At 33.8% G+C, this 19028-nt stretch overlaps 3 protein-coding genes across 6 annotated transcripts; 1 reads left to right on the plus strand and 2 right to left on the minus strand.

Moving 5' to 3' along the window:
• The first annotated feature begins 421 nt into the window (after positions 1-421).
• LOC106791155 lies at positions 422-13112 on the plus strand. 4 transcript variants are annotated; one of them, XM_014756604.1, is made up of 8 exons: positions 422-442; positions 712-896; positions 3208-4167; positions 4871-5111; positions 10633-10757; positions 10837-11124; positions 11269-11394; positions 11677-13112. In XM_014756604.1, the coding sequence occupies exons 3-8, from the start codon at positions 3668-3670 to the stop codon at positions 11870-11872; spliced, it is 1476 nt and encodes a 491-aa protein (XP_014612090.1). In that variant the 5' UTR covers positions 422-442; positions 712-896; positions 3208-3667; the 3' UTR covers positions 11873-13112. The 4 variants fall into 4 exon arrangements, with proteins under 4 accessions (XP_014612090.1, XP_014612097.1, XP_014612080.1 ...); XM_014756611.1 differs by lacking the exon at positions 422-442 and having other exon boundaries at positions 655-902; XM_014756594.1 differs by lacking the exon at positions 422-442 and having other exon boundaries at positions 655-896.
• On the minus strand, positions 12739-16046 carry LOC106791167. The gene is made up of 3 exons (XM_014756637.1): positions 15752-16046; positions 15175-15333; positions 12739-13767 (listed from the first exon to the last, which is right to left on the minus strand). The coding sequence occupies exons 1-3, from the start codon at positions 15810-15812 to the stop codon at positions 13526-13528; spliced, it is 462 nt and encodes a 153-aa protein (XP_014612123.1). The 5' UTR covers positions 15813-16046; the 3' UTR covers positions 12739-13525.
• A 1907-nt stretch (positions 16047-17953) lies between these two features.
• Positions 17954-18939, minus strand: LOC106789886. The gene is made up of 3 exons (XM_014754421.1): positions 18761-18939; positions 18263-18424; positions 17954-18165 (listed from the first exon to the last, which is right to left on the minus strand). The coding sequence occupies exons 1-3, from the start codon at positions 18852-18854 to the stop codon at positions 17954-17956; spliced, it is 468 nt and encodes a 155-aa protein (XP_014609907.1). The 5' UTR covers positions 18855-18939.
• Between the last annotated feature and the right edge of the window lie 89 nt (positions 18940-19028).

Below are 19028 nucleotides of genomic sequence, written 5' to 3' on the forward strand. Positions count from 1 at the left end.
ATAAAGCCTTCACATTCGAAATAATTTGATAAAAAATGTACATACAAAAATTGTATATATAATTACCAATCTTAATAAATGAATAAATGAAAAAATAATAAAAGGAAGGAGAAGACGAAGAAGATGAACACGCGTCGGTGTCAAACGAGATTCCAGGAAAGAGAGAAAAGGGAGAGGTGTCGAGAGGAAGAAGAAGAAGAAGAAGCAGAAGAAGAAGATAAAAAAGAGAGGAAGGTGGTGGAAGAGGAGAAGAACAGAAAGTAAAAGAGAGAAGCTGTGTACGTTTATCTGGCTGTCTCTGCGTGTGTGTGTGTGTGTGTGCGTTGCTCTTCATGATCGAGGGTCACCTCTCCTTATTCCATACTGCCGTGTGGTGGTTCTATACTCGAAGTTAAAACGATTCTCTCTTTCAGTTGTCGCTCGACCAACGAGGCGTTTCGAGGTGCGTGGCTCTCGTCGGTGTCGGTGTATGTGTGCGCGCGCGTGCACACCTTCGATCATATACGCGCCGGCGTAAATCGTCGCACGTGCTCCGACACGTTTTTCGACCAACTATCTATCATTTTTCCCATCCATTACTTTCTTTCTTTCTTTCCTTTATTTTTTATATAATATTATTTTATTCGTAATTTTTAACTAATTCTTTTTGTTTTCTCTTTTACTTTTTTTATTTATTTACTAATTTTTGTTCTTCCTCCGTCGGTAAAGAAGATAAGAGAGAAAGGAAACTTTCATTGAGAGTGAAAGCTTCGGAGAGATTTTTCGTTTGAATTCGTGAGTCTTTGGTTCGAACAGGACCCCAACATATATTTCGTCCACGTTCCTCTTCTTCCTGTTCGAGTTTTTTTTTTCTTTTTTCCTTTCTCATTCGACAGGAATTCAAAGGACGACAAAAGGTATGTGTACGTATTTTTTAATGCAATTTATCCAAAAGATTAACACACGTTTTTTATATATATATATATATATATATAATATTTATATTTAATTAATAACGAGAATAATGTGGTGGGTTTTTATTGGTATCTTATTTTATTCAAATTTGAATAGATCATTAACTGCCGTATAATTGGGTCGATCGTTTATTGAAATGCCGATGAAATTTGTAGGGGAAAAGAAAAAATATGTATAAAAATAAGTATCGAATGATCTATTAAAATTTGGAGAAAGGAGGAGAAAGATTTCGCTTCCGTTGGGTGATGCAAGATGTGTATGTGTCGGAGTCGAAAACAAGCTTTGCATGATAAAACTTGGAAGAAAGCAATCGAAGAGGGAAAGTGAGCTACGACGACGTGGACCGGCGGCCGGGCCCTCCGACGATACTTAAAATCGTAAGACGGAGGGCCCACTGTGGGTAATCATTCTTGTCCACGCCTCATTTTCTCTCTCTCTCTCTCTCTCTCTCTTTCTCTTTTTTTTGCCACATTACAGAGTAAACTTATCCAACGTAATAATTAATCTCCCGTTTTTGTTGTTGTGTACTTATATGAATGTGTCATAAAAAACAGTATGATTTTCGCATGACTTTTCACGATAAAAGTCGTCCTATCTCTCTCTCTCTCTCTCTCTCTCTCTTTCTTTTCGGGTAATTTTCTTTTTTTGCAATATTTCTCACACCTGTCTTTCAAGTAATATCGTAAAAGTAAAGAGAACGTTGAATGAAAAAGACTTATGAACTCTTTTACATGGCCGATACTAACAGTTATTAAAACACACGTTTATTCCCTCGAAGGCTAAAGTTGGTATGATTCACGAGTTAATAACAATTACAAAATTAATTATCAATGAGTATGTATTATCGTCAAACGATTCTCCAATTATTATCATTATTAAAATGATTTGTTTTTAATAATTTCACGTATCCTTGTGTCGTTATTCGAATGGTAGGCGAAGGTAATAGAAAATATCATAATGAAGACAAAGTTTGTTCTAAACGCGAACGTTAGTGATTTAACGTTTAGTTTCTAATCGCGTATAGATCTTATCTGTAGATCGTTCATTGTCGGATAAAATGATCATAGACCGCCCACATTGGCTGACCTGTACGGTTCACCTATGATAAATCGTCAATTCAAGAGGCTCTTTTTGCAAACTAACACTAACAGCTGACTGGATATATGTATAGGGTAATATTATAATAGGGTACATAGGTTTTGTATCACGTTTACACGCGTTCCTAAATCCTCGTCGTCGTCGTCGTCGTCGTCGTCGTCGTCGTCGTCGTCGTCTTTTATTAAATCGTTTCGATCGGTAGATCGAGTTCGAGAGATATAATGGGAATGAAAAAAAAATATTCGTTAGTATACCACCTATAGATCGTAACGAGTGTGTACTATCTCACTGTCCTTAGTAACAACACTAAACGATATTTTATAGTGTCGCTTATATGTACGTACGACAATGAATGCCATTATTATTAATATTCCTTTCTAAGAAATACGATTCATTGCGGGTGCATGCATTCGAATTCGAATTATTATTATTATTATTAATCTATATGATCTATCGCATTCTTTTTCTTTTGTAACAATCTTGCGAATTAAACTAATTTCTTTTTATTTGTACGATTAAACATTAACAAAATTATGAAGTTAACATTAAAGATGACTAGTATTATTTGAAGGATGATTTATGCCAGTAAAAAATAGAAGATGCCAGAAGAGAAAATCGTGTCGAATGTTTACACCTACGCAAATCTTGTCGAAAGAAAGTAGAAACGGGAATACCGGTTAGATCCATTTTACGCGATAAACATAATTATGGTATTACGTCTGACATATGGCGCAAATTTTCCCCGCAGATTAGAATTTTCCGGACGAAACGATTGCGCGAACTAAGAAAACAATCGATTTAAAAATAAACTCGCGATTGATTTTTAGATTAGTTTTTTGTTCTACGAACTATTACGTCGATCGATGATCCTGATCATGACGATGACGTTTAATTCATTCATTAAATGAAACGTTATGACGAGCAAAAAAAAAAGATAAGTATATCCGTTATCGAGTAAACCGGATGCCGGGAAAGATGATGAATCATGCATTATTTTTTTTACTGCATCTCTTTTTCCAAGTTTTCTCGAGAGACGTCATCTTAATAAAAAGAGAAAGATAAAGAGAAAGAGACAAATTATGTGGTAGATAATTAATCTCCGATTATTTGCGGTCGATGTATCCGCAAATTATTCATAGCACTGGGTAATTGCAGGTTGACGTCTCTATTAAATTAAACATCAAACGAGATTCTAGACGTTGGAAGACAAATCCGAAAAAGGAAAGGAAGGAGAACAGGAAGAAAAAGAAAAAGAAAAGGAATAAAGAGGGGAAGGAGGAAAATAAGAAGACAATACTAATCAAAATATAAAGAGAATCGCGAATCTCATCGAGGATGTTGCGATGCGGAGATCGAACGAGACAGATCAGCCGATTGTTTCGAGCCGGTCGAGTCGACAATTAGCTCATTTCGAGTCTACGATCTATCGCGTTTCGACAATCATGATTTTTCTCCAGACTATAGTAATTATCGACTTAACGTTGGAACTTCAAGATCTGGAACAAACGCGTCTTCGAGTATTCGAAAAACTTTGACGAATTTTTTCATTTCTTTTCTCGTCTAGACGATTAAAAAGAACAAGAAAAAGAAAAAGAAAAAGAAAAAAAAACACGAAATGTCCTTGACGAATTTTAGTTTACCTTATCACACGGCTACGCCGTCGTCGTTTCTTTATACCGGGCACTCGACGGTTAATAATCTTCGATTGAATGCCGTGCTTCCGCCGGCACCACCTGTTAATTACGATAATCGCGAACCCTTTCGAAACGAACCTTACATACCACCGTCGAGGTATCAACAGGAACGACAGCAACAGCAGCAACAGCAACAGCAACAACAGAGACAACGTCAGACGAACCAACAAAGAAGACCAGAAATTTACGCCGAACAATCTTCTTTTTCATCGACTCAGGATACGCGTTATACGAATTATGATGAAGATTTTCGAAGGACTCAACCTAGAATGCAACAACAGCAACAAATGAGACCACCACCACCAGCTCCTTCTACTCAACGTCAACAAGAAAGAATAGGACAAAACGATGAACACGAAAGAGAATCCTTACAGTCCAGCAGGATCTCCGAACAAGAAGGTTATCCAGACAGACCTAACGGGTAAGTCATTTTATTTGAACGAAATCTACGTTTATTAGTTGTTTCCTAATTATCATCTATGATGAATTTTTTTTCTTGACTGACGTGAAAACAAGGTCGTTTTTCATAAAAATTCATTTCCGTTTGCGTCCGAGCGAAAGCGTATCGCTTTATTTAATCTTAATTGAGCACGAACGTTAATATTTACGTAACGATATCCTCTGGAGCGTTCCTTCGAACGTGCTTCGAATATCTCGACGAATTTCTTTCGGAATTTTGAAGTATCGTACTTACATACAAATACACACGCGTACATATCATACAATCAACCTGCTCGTTGTTGCGAACACGTAATTATGTCATTGCTTATAATCGTTTCGAATCGATTCATTATCTTGTTCGAGCATTATCGAGATAAATCGATCTTGAAATACGAAGTAATTAGTTACTAAAGACTTCCAAGGAATCTTCCTTATTTCTCAATCGAACAAAATCTTTTCCTTATTTTTCTTCTTCTGTTCTTTTTTCTTTTTTTTTTTCTTTTTTTTTTTCTTTTTTTTTTTCTTTTTTTCTCGCTAAAGTATCCAAATGGACATTAAATTAATTAGACATTTTTGTACGAGAATAAAAGAAAATGTTATATAAGACAATTTTGTCATAAATTCATTTTGTATTATATTTATATGTATCGAAAGTTTTATTCGATTCTGATTGTTTTTTGTAGATATACGAGAGTAAATGCCGAAGGATTCGGAGGTGGTCCAGGGACAAAAACGTCAGTTCACGCTGTTCTGGATTACGATGACGATTTCGAGGATTATTACGACGAGGAGGATCAAGGTGTACCAAGGGACGCACACGTAACACCGATTCAAGGCCCGATTTTCTTAAAAAACGGTTCGGTTCCTGTCGTACCGCTTTATTCTTATCCTCAAATAAACAATGGAACTTTTGTACAAATTCCGGTGAGTTGCACATTATAGTTGCATTTCTTTTTGTTTTTTTTTTTGTTTGCATCAAAAACGATTATGAATCATGCGCTATGCGAGTATCGGTATCCTCGTCATGCCTTTTACATTCTTCAACCTTTCTCTTATTTCGCAGCAGAAACAAAAGCCATTCCAAGCACGGCAAACGAGCTTTCCTACTAATCATATTTTTTCTAAATTTTTTATCAAATTACCTGCTTAGTTAGTAAGATAATTCGAATTTCTTTCATTCCAAATAAATTTTATTTATTAGATTTGTACGTGGGAAAGATTTATATCGTTGTTGAGTAATAATTTACGGATTTTATTTTTCTTTTAAAAATCGATGTAAAGCAGTAACAATAATTGGAATGATTTATCATAAATCGAAGAAGGAACGATTTCCGATAAGATTGAATATATTTTAATATTGTATACTGTATACATTTCTAAAATGCCGAACACGACGATGCCGTGACTCATAGGTTAGTATACTGAATACGTTCCCCGAAGAAAGCACGAATCATGATCTCCCGACCTACAATTTGCTCGCGATTCATCTTAAACGGTTTACACTTTAAAACGTATCGTCTGTTACCAAAAGATTCTTATCTTTTGCTTTACATTACAATATATGATCAATTCTGATTGCGAATAGATGCGCGTGACCTTTCGTTTAATAGAAAGAAAATCAATTGAATAATGCTTCATAGTAATTACGAGTCATTGAATAAATTGCCGTAAGAAAGTTCCTACTAATATAAAATAATGATAATATGATTGGAACGATGGTAAAGGGAGAATAAAAACAACGAAGACGAATAATATCATTTAAACGTGTAATTACGTCTAAGTTTCGCGGTAGTAGATACATTTTTGGTGGTTCGACTAAATGACGGGACTTTCGATAGATCTATCGATCGTTTTTCTTTGTAAGAAGATGTTGTATTAGCTCGAAAGGTGATCGAACGCGCTCGGATACGACTTTATATATCTATAAGAACTGTTCGCAACTCTGACATCTCTCCGCGTGACATTTCCTCGCTTGCATATCCATGACCCCAGTCATGCAGATTCTATCTTCCTTAGAATTTGCGAGGCAACACCTTACTGATTACCAATGATCTTAGAAAAAAAAAACAACAAAAATTCAACAGACGTAGAAATAAAATTATCCTAAAGGAACTGATCGGAAGTTCTAGAAAAAAAAAGGAAAAAGAGAGAAATTTTTATTATGCATTATTATTCCATGTACTTGAATAAACGAAAAACCAAGCGAACTTTTATGTAACGTAACTTACGTAATTCACTACCATACACGGTCGATATATTCTTACGTTTGTTTTAATTATAAAATGAATTGCGAGTTTTATTTTTTGCTTGTTTGTATCTTCCAATAACTACGCGATATTATATATACCCCCCGTTCGATATTTTTTTCTTGTCATCAAAGGTGACTAATTAATATCCATCAAAGTTGGAGCTTTAAATCTTCCCGTAAAATCTCTCATTAACTACGTCATCGATGACAAGATCCAAAAAGATCAAGATCGGGATAGAGGAGAGAAAAAAAACACGTGCAGCTTCTTCCAGTAGATCACAATCGTTAAATGTTAAGAGAGCATGTTCCTCTTCTTTTGCTTCTTTTTTTGCTCGTCCTCGTAATGCCTCCTATAGCACTCCTTTAACCAATGATTACCTCCTCCTTAGACTTCTTCCATAATTGGACATCAGCAGTCGTTCTGTCTTTTGCAATTACCTTAACACATTGCCTACAACTACTCGTAAAGATCCTATCATTCGAATATAAACTTTTAGTATCGTAGGTTTTTTTTTTATTTGAAAAATACACTCTAAATATAAAATTTATTTAAATATAATGTCAAATTATTAATCTGAAAATAAATCAATCAATTAATTCGCACGGTGCCTTTTTGCATCAAACGAAGTTAAATTATGCGATAGGCAAAATGTTAACCGATACACGTGCACGGATTATTTCTAATTTTTTGTTTGTTTTTTATTTTCCAATAAAATAAAAAAAAAGATTCTAATAAGATCGATTTCCTCGATATAACGAAAGTTTACGTCAAGTCTTGTCAGAGTTAATTAAGTACAATCAAAGATATCGAAAAAAGGTTGAATTTTGTTCGAGTGAATCGTTTGGAAAGGTAACATCGGCCTATTTCTCGACGTTAACAACTTCGTGAGAAAAGAAAGTCGTGACGAAAACGATACGAACGACCTTACCCTCGATCGTTTTCTAATAATTCTACGTGTCATCTTTCCATCCGACTTTATATTCGATTAATTCTAAGCTAACAATTCTACTCTTCGTTATTCGTAATATTTCTCAACGAAATGAAGATTCCATGGAAAAGATAAATTACCCTAACATTAGAAAAAGTGAATAAGTGAAGAATATACTAACGAGTTGAAGATTGTACAATAAAAAGGAAGATAAAATTGGTCATAAACGTTGATTTCTGTGTTGTTCTTGATCGCAAATAACGAGCACGTACTACTTACCATTCGTATTACGAAAGATAGGCTAAGAAAGGACGATTTGTCTAACGGAGCTAGAATATCTTAGTTGAAATCGGTTCAATGTCGAGCGTTAGAACGATTCCTCTTCTGGTATCGAGTTATACCGTTATTGAAAATCTCCTTTCACTGTTGACCACTGGTCCTCCTCGAACCACGTTCAACACCCAATCACAAACAAACGTTAAGATTCACGGACGACTTGCCTTTTTCTCTCCACTATTCATTCGTTCTCTATCAATTCTTATCGTTGTCCTATGTTCGAATCTAGAAATTTGAACGCTTAATATTTATCGCAGATCGTTATCTCAACGGTACTACCCGTTTAAACACTCTTCCTTTTATTTTTATTATTTTATTATATCTCGGACACACACACACACACACAATAAATATACATTACCGATGCCTAACGAGTCGTCTGACATTTTCACTGTGAGCATTCCAATCAAATTGACAACTCCTACACTGATTATTACGCAACAGAGATAGTTTGTTTATGTTTTTTTTTTTTTATAGAAAAGTGTCAAATTTATTTAGCGTATACGCGTGCATCTCTTGTGCCGTGCAAATGTTACGCATATATACGCGCGAGTAATATGCATATGTATATGTGCATACGCGTATAAAAGATATATAGATCGTATGTAAGACGAAATACATTTAATAAGATTTATTATTGAAATATTATTAATCATTAGAGTATCGTTAAAAAAAAAGAGTATATCTGTATGAACTGTGCTAATATATTAATTAGCGAGACAATTATAAAAGAAAACAAATGATGGTTGAAATATTGATTGGAAACATGTTATGTTCATAGAACATTAGACAATTACCTCCTCGTTCAAATTCGATTCGCATAATCGTCTATTGCAATTGACTCGCGTGGACACTCGCCGTGATTCACGTTTCTCTCTCTGTAAAGACTTTCGCTAAGAGACGTACCCTGTGGAGGAAGTTTTACTGAATGACTCGAACCGATATAGACGAAGCCGACTTTACTGACGCCTACTGATATGCAAACACGTGGGCTAAACCTAATAGACATTAACGATACAACGCGATCTTCCGGTATAGATCAATGATTCTGCAATTACTTGCGTTTCGATGGTAATCCTTTCCTCTTCTCGTATTACAACTTCTTCATGAGAAAATACTTCTATTCGAAAATCAAATATACAATGTTTTCATTGATTTTGTTCATTGATTTTGTTCATTGTCCAATATTTCGATTGAACTTAAACGAGAGAAGCCCCGCTCGATAAAGTTTCATTCCTTTTTTTTTTAATTTCACTCATCCTGCATTAAATCTATTCAAGGAGTTGTCAATTTGAACAAAATTCCATTTAAAAAAGAAAAGAAAAGACGTTCCTTATATTTCCGGCAGTCTCATAAATCGTTATTTCGATCGAAAGAAAAAGTGACGTTGGTCAATTATGTCAATAACAAAATTGTATACCATTAATAATAATGAGAATAACGATGAGACGACCATGATTGGAGCTTGATAACGTTAATGACGTTGATCGCACACACGGATGACGATAGATTTAAAAAGGAAGAATAAGAATAGACAACAAAATACATAAGGAAGTTTTCACTTGGGAAAAGAAAAAAAAAAGAAAAAAATTCCAATTGATTTGCATTAGTTTCTCCGTTAAAAGGTTTTCTATTCCTCGTGAACGTCCTTGTGGTCGGTCGATAAGAAACGTTGGTGTTTCACGTCTCTTATCGCAGCTTTCTCAAAAACACGTCGTCGTCGTGGTGGTGTTATCGTGCCGAGCCTAAGATTTGCAGAATAAAGGTATACCTTGAGTTAAGTTATTGCTTCTATGTATCCCCGTGGGTGTCTCGAACACTGTCTTGGGTCACGCATGTCATCGACATCTACACGTAAACGTACGTGTGTATCGATACATCCAACTATACATTGGATAAGATATATCTAGTTATATGTAAATTTATGTGCGAGTATCGATGTGGGTGTGCATGAATCGTCTTGCCAAAGTATTAGTGCTTGTGCGTATATGCGTGTACAATATATTATATTTCTATAGAGGAAATATACTTACTTACTTAAAAATACATGGAAGAAAATCGAATCGATAACCTTGAAATATTTTTCAATTTTACGAGCACATTTTTGATAAGGAAAAAGGAAAAGGAAAAAAAAGTAATGGAAGTATCCTTTGAACTTGTAAAATCATGAAATATTCTCGAAAGAATTTGTATACTTTATGCGTTCCTTTTTGTTGTGTGTAGAGAACCTTGAATTAATATTCATGGGTATATACATATGTGTACACGTAAATATATGCAAAAGTAAAATCACTGAAAGAAAATATATAAGAGTCAACGACTATCATCTTTTTCGTTTCGTATGTCACACAATAATGGTCAGAATTGTCACGTGGTATACCTTGAATCCTGACAAGGTGTGGTCGTTCGATATCATCTTTATCGTCTTGCTTTTAAATTCTCTTCGATCCTTTCGAGAAATTTACTGTAACTGCGATCCTATAACTTTTTAACCAAAAGAAAATTCAATTTTTCATTTTGTCTCGGAAATCATATTTATAATTGATTAAACTTTTATGTGAATATATTATGAAATTAAATTCAACAAATTATTCATATCGGTTATTTTTTGTAATTATATTTGAACTATTAAACGCGAAATAATTATTTCTGAAAATAATTATTTCCAAAATACAATTGATCGAATAGTTTTCAACTTCCAAGGATAATGTAGACCCTTTAATAGAAAAAGAAAGAGAGATCGACCTTTTTAGATTTCTTCTTATCTAACAAGTCGAATCGTTTTTCCTTTCGACTTTATGCTAACCTTTCCAGCACAGATCCTTGACCCTTTTCCTTATAACTTTAAACGCGAGTTCTTCTGCCAGTTCTTTTTTAATAACGTTACGTTAGATAAGATACTTATTGATTTGTCTTCTTCATTTCTATGTAGATCCTTTGGACAGCACTTTCGGTCGCATTAGGAGTCGAATTGAGAGGTGATTTGGTCAGAGGTGCACCGTGCATCAAAAGATATCATCAATTGTTTTGTCCAACTGCCGGAAATACGTATCCGATGTAAATATGATTTTTATTACTTTTTTCAATTTGTTTGTTTTTCTTTTGTTTTGACTTTTTTGACTACTCAATCTTGTAGCGAACGAATAGAACGTTTCATAGACGAAAACAAAGCATTGATGAAGAGAATGTACGGTGACTTCGAGATGAGCCCAGGTCATCGAACTCGTACGAGAAGAAAAAGACGAGAATCCTCTTTGAAATCGTCGAAACTAGATTTACCGGACGGTGGGCCTAATCTTCAAGAGAAGGAACACGATTTCGAAACGGAAATCGAAGCCGATGGGGATTCCTTTTTTGGTAGGGAGAATCAAAAAAGAGATCCGAGACAATCTTTTGGGAAAAACCGTAACAACGAAAGTGGAAGGTACATATATACATATATATGTGTGTATATCTTTTTCTGTTGTTTTTTAACGCTGCACAAATTACGATTAGAAATCGAAAAATCGTGCCAACCTAAATCTCGCACAGTGTTGAAATAAATAAAGAACAATGATCGTAATTTTAGAGTCGACGCATGCGAATCAAAAGTAGAGATCGTGACACCGTATTGGGCTAGCAATAGTGCAGGAAAGATACGTGCTATCGTAAACACCCAACATTTTGAACAAGCGATTCACCAAGAAGTTTGCTCGTGAGTACATACAAGTATTACATAATTTATAAATCTATTGATATTTATTCAAAGTTCTCAAAAGTATTTTACTCTCTCGATTACGATAAAATGAATGAAACGTTAAAAAGTTTGTTAACGAGTATAATTAAATCATAATTGTATGTAAGAGAGATAAAATGTATATATATATAAGTGTTATGTTAATATTCGTTCGTAATTCTAATGAAATCTAATTGCGAGTGATTGATTCGAGAGAGGAAAACAAAGAAAATAAACGCAAGAACCTCGTGGAAATTTCAGAAAGACGCAAACGAATCGATGCACGACCGATTGCGGATGCGAACAAAAGTACAAATGGCATAGGTTGCTTGCTTACGATCCGGACAACGATTGCAAGGGCATCTTCATGGACTGGTTCCTGTTTCCTTCTTGTTGCGTATGCAGATGCGATCCACCTAACAACAACAAGTTTCCACCAACGAATTCACGAAATTAATTATTTCAGGTGCACCCAAAAGGATTTTATTTTCCTTGTATTTTTTCCCCTTTTTTTTTCTTTTTTAATTTTCGTTACTTCATTTTCTTCCATTTCTTAGAACGATTAAAATATAATTTTCTTTGCTTTCTTCGATAGAATATTTTCAGGAAAAGAAAAAAAAACAAAAAGAAAAAAACAACGAACATAACGACGAAACACGAAAGAGGCTAAAAACTTACGACATCTTTCCTCCTACAACCTAGATTTTGTTTGTTATCCTTTATTTCCTAGTTCTTTTTCTTTTTTCTTCTCAATTATTACATACGTATATATATAGGTAGATTATTAATAATTTAGATTTGAAAAATCGTTCGAAACATTTTCAACGCTTTCTCTTTTCCTTGGTGAAATTCTAAATTACGATAGATATCGAATCTTTTCGATATTAAATATTACAACGGCAACGAGACGACGATGATACACACGGTATATATATATATATATATATATTTTCAAATTATGTACAAACGATTATACAATAACTATTCTCGTTACTCGGACACGCCTGATTTCCTTATTTTTCCCTTCTTCGTGAGATTTTCTATAAGATCGACAAACGAAAAGAAAAAAACCTCCCGATGGAAAGTTTAACTTTTAAAAGATAACAGGAAAATTTTTAATGAAAGAAGAAAGAAAGAAGGATAGAAAGAAAAAAAAAACATAAGAATACGTTTAACCTAATAAATTACAGAACTAGAAGCCATTCGAAGGGTCTTAACAAGAAGATAACGAAGAGACTAGTTTTAATAAAGATCTCTGATCGTTTCTAAGCACTGGACGGATATCTGATAAGCTACGTTAAGCTTGCTCGTCTTACTCTTGCATTTTTTTTTTTTTTTTTTTTTTGACATTTTTTGTATTTTTTCTTTATTTTATTTTAATTACAAATTTTTGAAAGGAGTAAGAGCAAGACGAAGACTTAATTTTACAAATAGAGAGAGAGAGAGAGAGAGAGAGAGAGAGTGAGTTAATAAGAGAAAAAAAAATATACAAAGTTACTAAATTAAAGATACAAATCCATTGCGAGGCATATTATGGATTCCTCGACGAACAATGTGGGAAGAAATAAATGTATTTTAACAAGACGAGAAATTATGTTCTAAATAATAATAAACTTATGTTCTTTCCAAAAAAAAAAAAAAGAAAAGAAATTATAAGAAAGAGTTTAAGTTCAGATAAAATTCTAAGTTAGTAAAAATTAACTTGACGCGTTATCCGATCTAATACGGTAACGTAATATGTTAATTTATTATGCACTAACGAGCTTCTACTAACTAGGTAAAATTAACGAGCTTACTTTAAAATTGCTCGTTCCAAAAATTCTTACGCAATCGACCTATAATAATATACATGCTTCTGTAGCAATAACTATCAATGATGACAAATAATTTTTCCATAAATCGTTATTTTTTTCTTAATTAATATACGAAAAAATAAAGAAGAAGAAGAAGAAGAAGAAGAAGAAGAAAAGAACTCGTTAGTAAAATATTATATAAACATTTATAGTGTAAAAAGTAAATCGAATGAACGATTAGAATGAAAATCTTAATACGATTCGTAACCAATTATTATTTTTTCTATGAGGCTTGTCGTTTTAATTGCTTTTGACGATTATATTATTTGATTGTACTTTGATTGGAAAAAATGATAACCGATGAAAATAAATCCAGCGATGTACAACGATAGCGTCGTTGACAAGCCACTTGCTGAATTGCAGAGATCGGTACTACAGATATGACAAGATTCGGTTATACCTTGATTGCTTGTGAGTGAACCACAAATACCATCGGTTATTTCCATTTCGTCGGTATTTGGTACAGCACAGGAACGTATGACGATACGTTCGCCGCCATCTGAAACAAAATAGATGAATTTTTTTTTCTCGCAAATTTATCACCGATCTCATATCGATAAAACTTACAAACGTAGAAACGTAGGGGAAACAAAATGGAAGAATATAATTCGTAAGATCATCGACAAGTTGATTGATGATTAAACGATGAAGAAGGAGATCGGGAAATGATTCATTCGAATAATTCTAACGAAATGACGAGATCTTGCTCGTAGATAGGAACGTCGTAGTTGTTGTATTGCATGATTCGTAAGTAAAACGCTGACGGAAGTCTAAACACTGCAGCTAGTTGCGAATAATATCCTGGCGTTTTACTACGTTTCTCTTTAGATTCGCGGTAAGATTCGCAATATACACACGCGATGTGTTTCAGTCAACAACGTTCCTATCCATTGCGCAATATTCCTCCTATCCAGCTCAATTTCAAATGCAACCGATGGCACTCCCATTAATGTTTTTTCTTACTATAATTTTTTTTTCCTTCAACAATGTAAAAATATGTATATAGAAAAACGTAATAAGAGGAAAGTTTCCTACTGTTGTTGGATTCATCATCGTCGAGACGATAAGATTTGTTTTTATTTTTTTCTAAATAAATACTTTGTCGGCGAGCTATATGAGTCGGGTAAAAATGAGTAATTTTGTTCGGAGTTAAAAAATGTGCATCATCGAAAAGTGTTGAGCTGGATTTCGACATAACGGCTAGATCATTGAAGGAAGAAGAATAAGAGGGACAAGGATCGAGGTCGTTCCGGTAGACGGAAAATTTGCTCCTATACTACTTCGCTAGACAATAGAAGAGAATACGTAATACACGATTTCCGTCTGATTCATGCCCGTTGCGCGCTTCGTCAAACAGATTTAATTGCAAGTAGAGAAACACGTAATTCGGTTCCAGCAGAATCGTGCGATGGTATGTGCGATGGTATGTGCGATTCTACATAATATAATTGATTATTTTTATTATATCACACACATACACATAATCGTATGTAACGTTGTGACTCGCAATATTTAACAACGTTCATTCCGATAATTTTTTCATTATCTTTCTAGTTAAAAATGTATTTTAAACGGATCGTCTTACGAAAAAAAAAGAAGAAACTGAACGATCTTGGCGCATTAGTGCATACCTAATTATCTCAATTGTCGTGCAGATGCAAGTAGCCGTGAGTCAGAAAAACAAACGTGTCTCGTTATAATTCATAGGTAACGTCATTTATTAAATTCGATGGAGTCTCGCGAAAAGAGTTTAAGTATTTAGGCGTAGATGTTACGTTTGAGATGTGTCATCGGGCTAAGAATAATGCGCACGAATTTACTTCTATCATAATAATACGTCGTCTTACATACAAATGTTGTCCTTAATGAAAGAAACCAAAATAATTGGCAAGATAAAATAACGTACCTCTTATAACCATTTTACGACAAATCGATCTATTATTATTATATAAAGCTCTTCCACAATCTTTCACGTGAAACATAACTTGATGATCGGTAGAATTCATTGGATCACCGCACATTGCGCTCGTGTGAGACGAACAATCCCAACACTTTAACGCTGAACCTGTTCAAAAATAAAGAAAACAGACTAATATAATATCCAAATGAATTTCTACCAAAATAAAAATAGTCAATTTGTATATAGAAGTAAATGTGATCAAGATGATTCGTTGAAACTAGCACGACTAATTACGTAACGTAAATTGGTAGGTACAAAATATTACCAAGAGAAAATCTGGAAAAGTGAAATGAAACGTGATCATTTCGATGAAAATTTCGACGAATATTACGAAGCGATTCGAAAGTAGTTAACAAAAAGCCCGCCAATTTAAATGAAAAAACGCGTATTATTAGGATCTTCCTTAGTATGATGAAAAACTTGGAGCACACATATAATATTTATAATTCAATAAATTCATTCGTTTTTCTTTTTAAATAAATTAATGCATACATTATATATATATATATATTTGTCTACTCACCAGAATTAGCGAAAATAATGAGAAAAATAGGGAGGAGCATCCAAGAAGTATTGGAAATCATGTTGACAGTTTCGAAAAGAACTCTCAGTTATTAATTAAATAAACGTGAAAGAGGGAATGCGAATTTTGTCGATAAACACGATGACAAATTATTTAAAAATAAAAGTGCACTATAATGATTTGGAAAAAACGTCGGCGTCGCGGAACGTGTCCACTTTGAAACTGAAGAGAGTAGACGACACCCTCTTTTGCAGAGTGCACGCACGAATCTTCTCCTTCCCTTTCTTCCTATATATATATATGCATCTCTCTTTCTCTCTCCCTCTCTCTCACTCTAACTCTGACTCTCGTCAAGTTACTATTACGTTTGTCCTCGTCTATATAACTTCGTCATAATAATGCGTCGTGCGTGCCCCCGGAGAACTCCCCACCAATTCTAACAGAAGCAGACTCTCTGCCAGGAAGTAGGAGTAAAGAGCAAACAACAGGCAAGAAGACTTTTTAAGAGAGTCGAAATGGGACCCTCGTTCCACCTCGTTTAGGACAATTAACGATAGAGCTAATCGTTTGGGACCATTTTTCGTCATTTTCTTCTCGAACCTCTCCATTCTCTTATTTCACTTTTCGTTTCTTTACGAAACGGAATGTGTCATACATTAGTTCTTCAATAGTGAACTCCCCCCATCCGTTATTATTTTCTTTCACAAAAGTTCGGTTTCTCGTCTGTTGGTTTTTTTTTTTTATTATTATCATCTATCATTAGATTTTTTATTTCTATAATATTCTATCTAGATATTAAATTTTATTTTGTCAAGTTTTAAAGAAGTTTTTTTTGAAATATTCAAATAAATAATATTAATGAAAATATTAGAGAAAATATCTATTTATCTCTATTCGTGTGTCTATCGCTCTCGAGAACCTTAACGTACGTAGCTCCTCTTCTTCCTACTCGATTATCTAATCGTTCCAATCTATAATTATGATTTAATGGAGGTGATTAATTCTAATACGTATCGATGTGAATAATTCCAATATTAATGTATTCAAGATGATATTATTATCGATATCGCCTAGCAAATTCTCTTTTTATCGATGCAAATATTTAATCAATTCCATTAGATCGTTAAATGTTTTTGCCGAACGATTTGGTTTAATCATAATCGATTCACTCTCTCACAAATTCTTTTGCCATCAATTTAATTCTTTCATATATGAAAAACGTATGAAAAGCAAACAATAAAAAAAGAAATGTAACAAACAAAGATATTCGAATTAATTCATTGTACAATATTTTACATTTACATGTATTATTAAATTCGTGTGTAACAGAAATTGAAATAATTTATACGATTCGCAAAAAGATATTGGTATATATGGATATAGCAGTAATTATGGCAATTACTCCATCGATAAAAAGAAATTGATACTACTTTATCTTTCCACTATCGTGTCAATTTCAATTATGCAATTGAGTTTGGTATTCTCAGTTGAAATAACATTACACGTGGTATATAATAATGAATAGAAAAGAAAGAAAAAAAAAAAAAAAGAAAAAAGTAAAGGAAATAATGATGAAATTAGACGCGTTCGATATTTTCGAAGAAGCAGCTAAATGTGACGATGCAAAGTGAGGCTTGCCGACTCGTTAAGAATAACTTGTCAGGGGTCAGGAGAACATTTAACCTTAAGAAGAATTACCGAATTGACTCGAGCATTTGACCCCTTCCCCTCGGCACCGAAAGACTACGAAGACGCGATGGTAGCAGCAAACGTTTAGGTCAGCTTCTTATTCTTCCACGACGAAACGTCGTAGAAGGAGTCAGCCTTCTGGACTTCTCCTCTCTGGTTTCATTCATAAAACGATTTAATTTCAAGCTCAGAAAGTCAACTGACCTTTCCGGTCTTCAAAGATGTTTCAACCTCTTTCGTTCAACGATTCCTGACGCTCTATTTCTTTCTTCCTTTCTGCCATCTCTCATCGCAAGTGTTTTTTATGCAGACTGAGTAAAATATATCTTTGAAGATTTTTTTATAACCAAATTTTGTCATCATTTCATTTCCAAGGAACGAAAAATCGAAGATAAGCGAATAAATAAGTCTTCGTAATTTGTGTCTACACACCTATTGTTATTATACTTAACAATTTATTAACGTCTCAATTTTGCATTATATGTCTTTATAAAAAAGATCATTTCATTAAAGTCAACATCTTTTTGACAAATTCAATAGCATTAAAAGGATAATTCCCAATGTATAAATACTGTCAGGCTTCATCGATGGATGACCATTGCAAGCATAGTTGTTGCAAAAGTAGCATTCGTTGGTAGAATGTGGAAAATGTTTTTCATGATCGCAATAATGATCTATTTTACGACTTGGTACGCAGGCCCTTATCGTTACTAGGACATTCTTATCTATAACATTAAAATTCATTGTTCATTTAATACCATAATTTATCCGAAAAGAAAAAAATGTTTATTCGAAAGTAATAAATGAATGTTTTTCACATACACAGTACAACACCTTTGAGACAATGATACGATTCGTTTTGAGGACAGGCTATCAAATCCATAGAAGGTCCTGGGACGTAAGGATCGTTGCACTCATTTTGTGGACCATTTCTTAAATCGGTATTGCAATCGTAACACCAAAGATTTTGACTGTTCGTCAATTCTGTCAAAATAACATCGAATAATATAATTTACAACAAATAATCGGTATAAATATACAACAAAAAAAGGAAGGAGTTAGCGAAATAATTGAATAACCGTGTAACGAGTATACGCATCGTTTCAAAAAGAAAAAAAGGAAATAACAAAGATTAAAGTAGATGTTTATTCAACGAGATGTTTCCTTTTCTTCTGAAATGCGATACGAGTAAAATAGGCCAAAATTCTAATCTTTCGTGGACGCGAATTGAATCAACCAATCGGATTTATTTAAATAATTTTCTTCAAAAGCATACCGAATTAATCGGGAGTACAAAATTATATACGTATAATTACTTACTTATTAAATTAAAGATGAAGAAAAATATCATCAGTACGGTTACGTATTCGACCATGTTGGATGCTGTTCTTAAAAACGTACCTGGTACTCGCATCGCTAACTGATCGAGATATCTTATCTTCGATAATAAAAGTCGACGAGCGAATAAAGAACAAATGGTGAGAGATAGAGCACACCTATATTTCACGCACTTTTTTCCTCATCCGTAATAAAGTAATATGCCGATTGACAAATTTAACACTACGTTGATATTCGTAACGTTATTTCA

This window comes from Polistes canadensis, unplaced genomic scaffold, assembly GCF_001313835.1.
Source record: "Polistes canadensis isolate GaletaPanama2010 unplaced genomic scaffold, ASM131383v1 scaffold_7, whole genome shotgun sequence".
NCBI classification, from domain to species: domain Eukaryota; kingdom Metazoa; phylum Arthropoda; class Insecta; order Hymenoptera; family Vespidae; genus Polistes; species Polistes canadensis.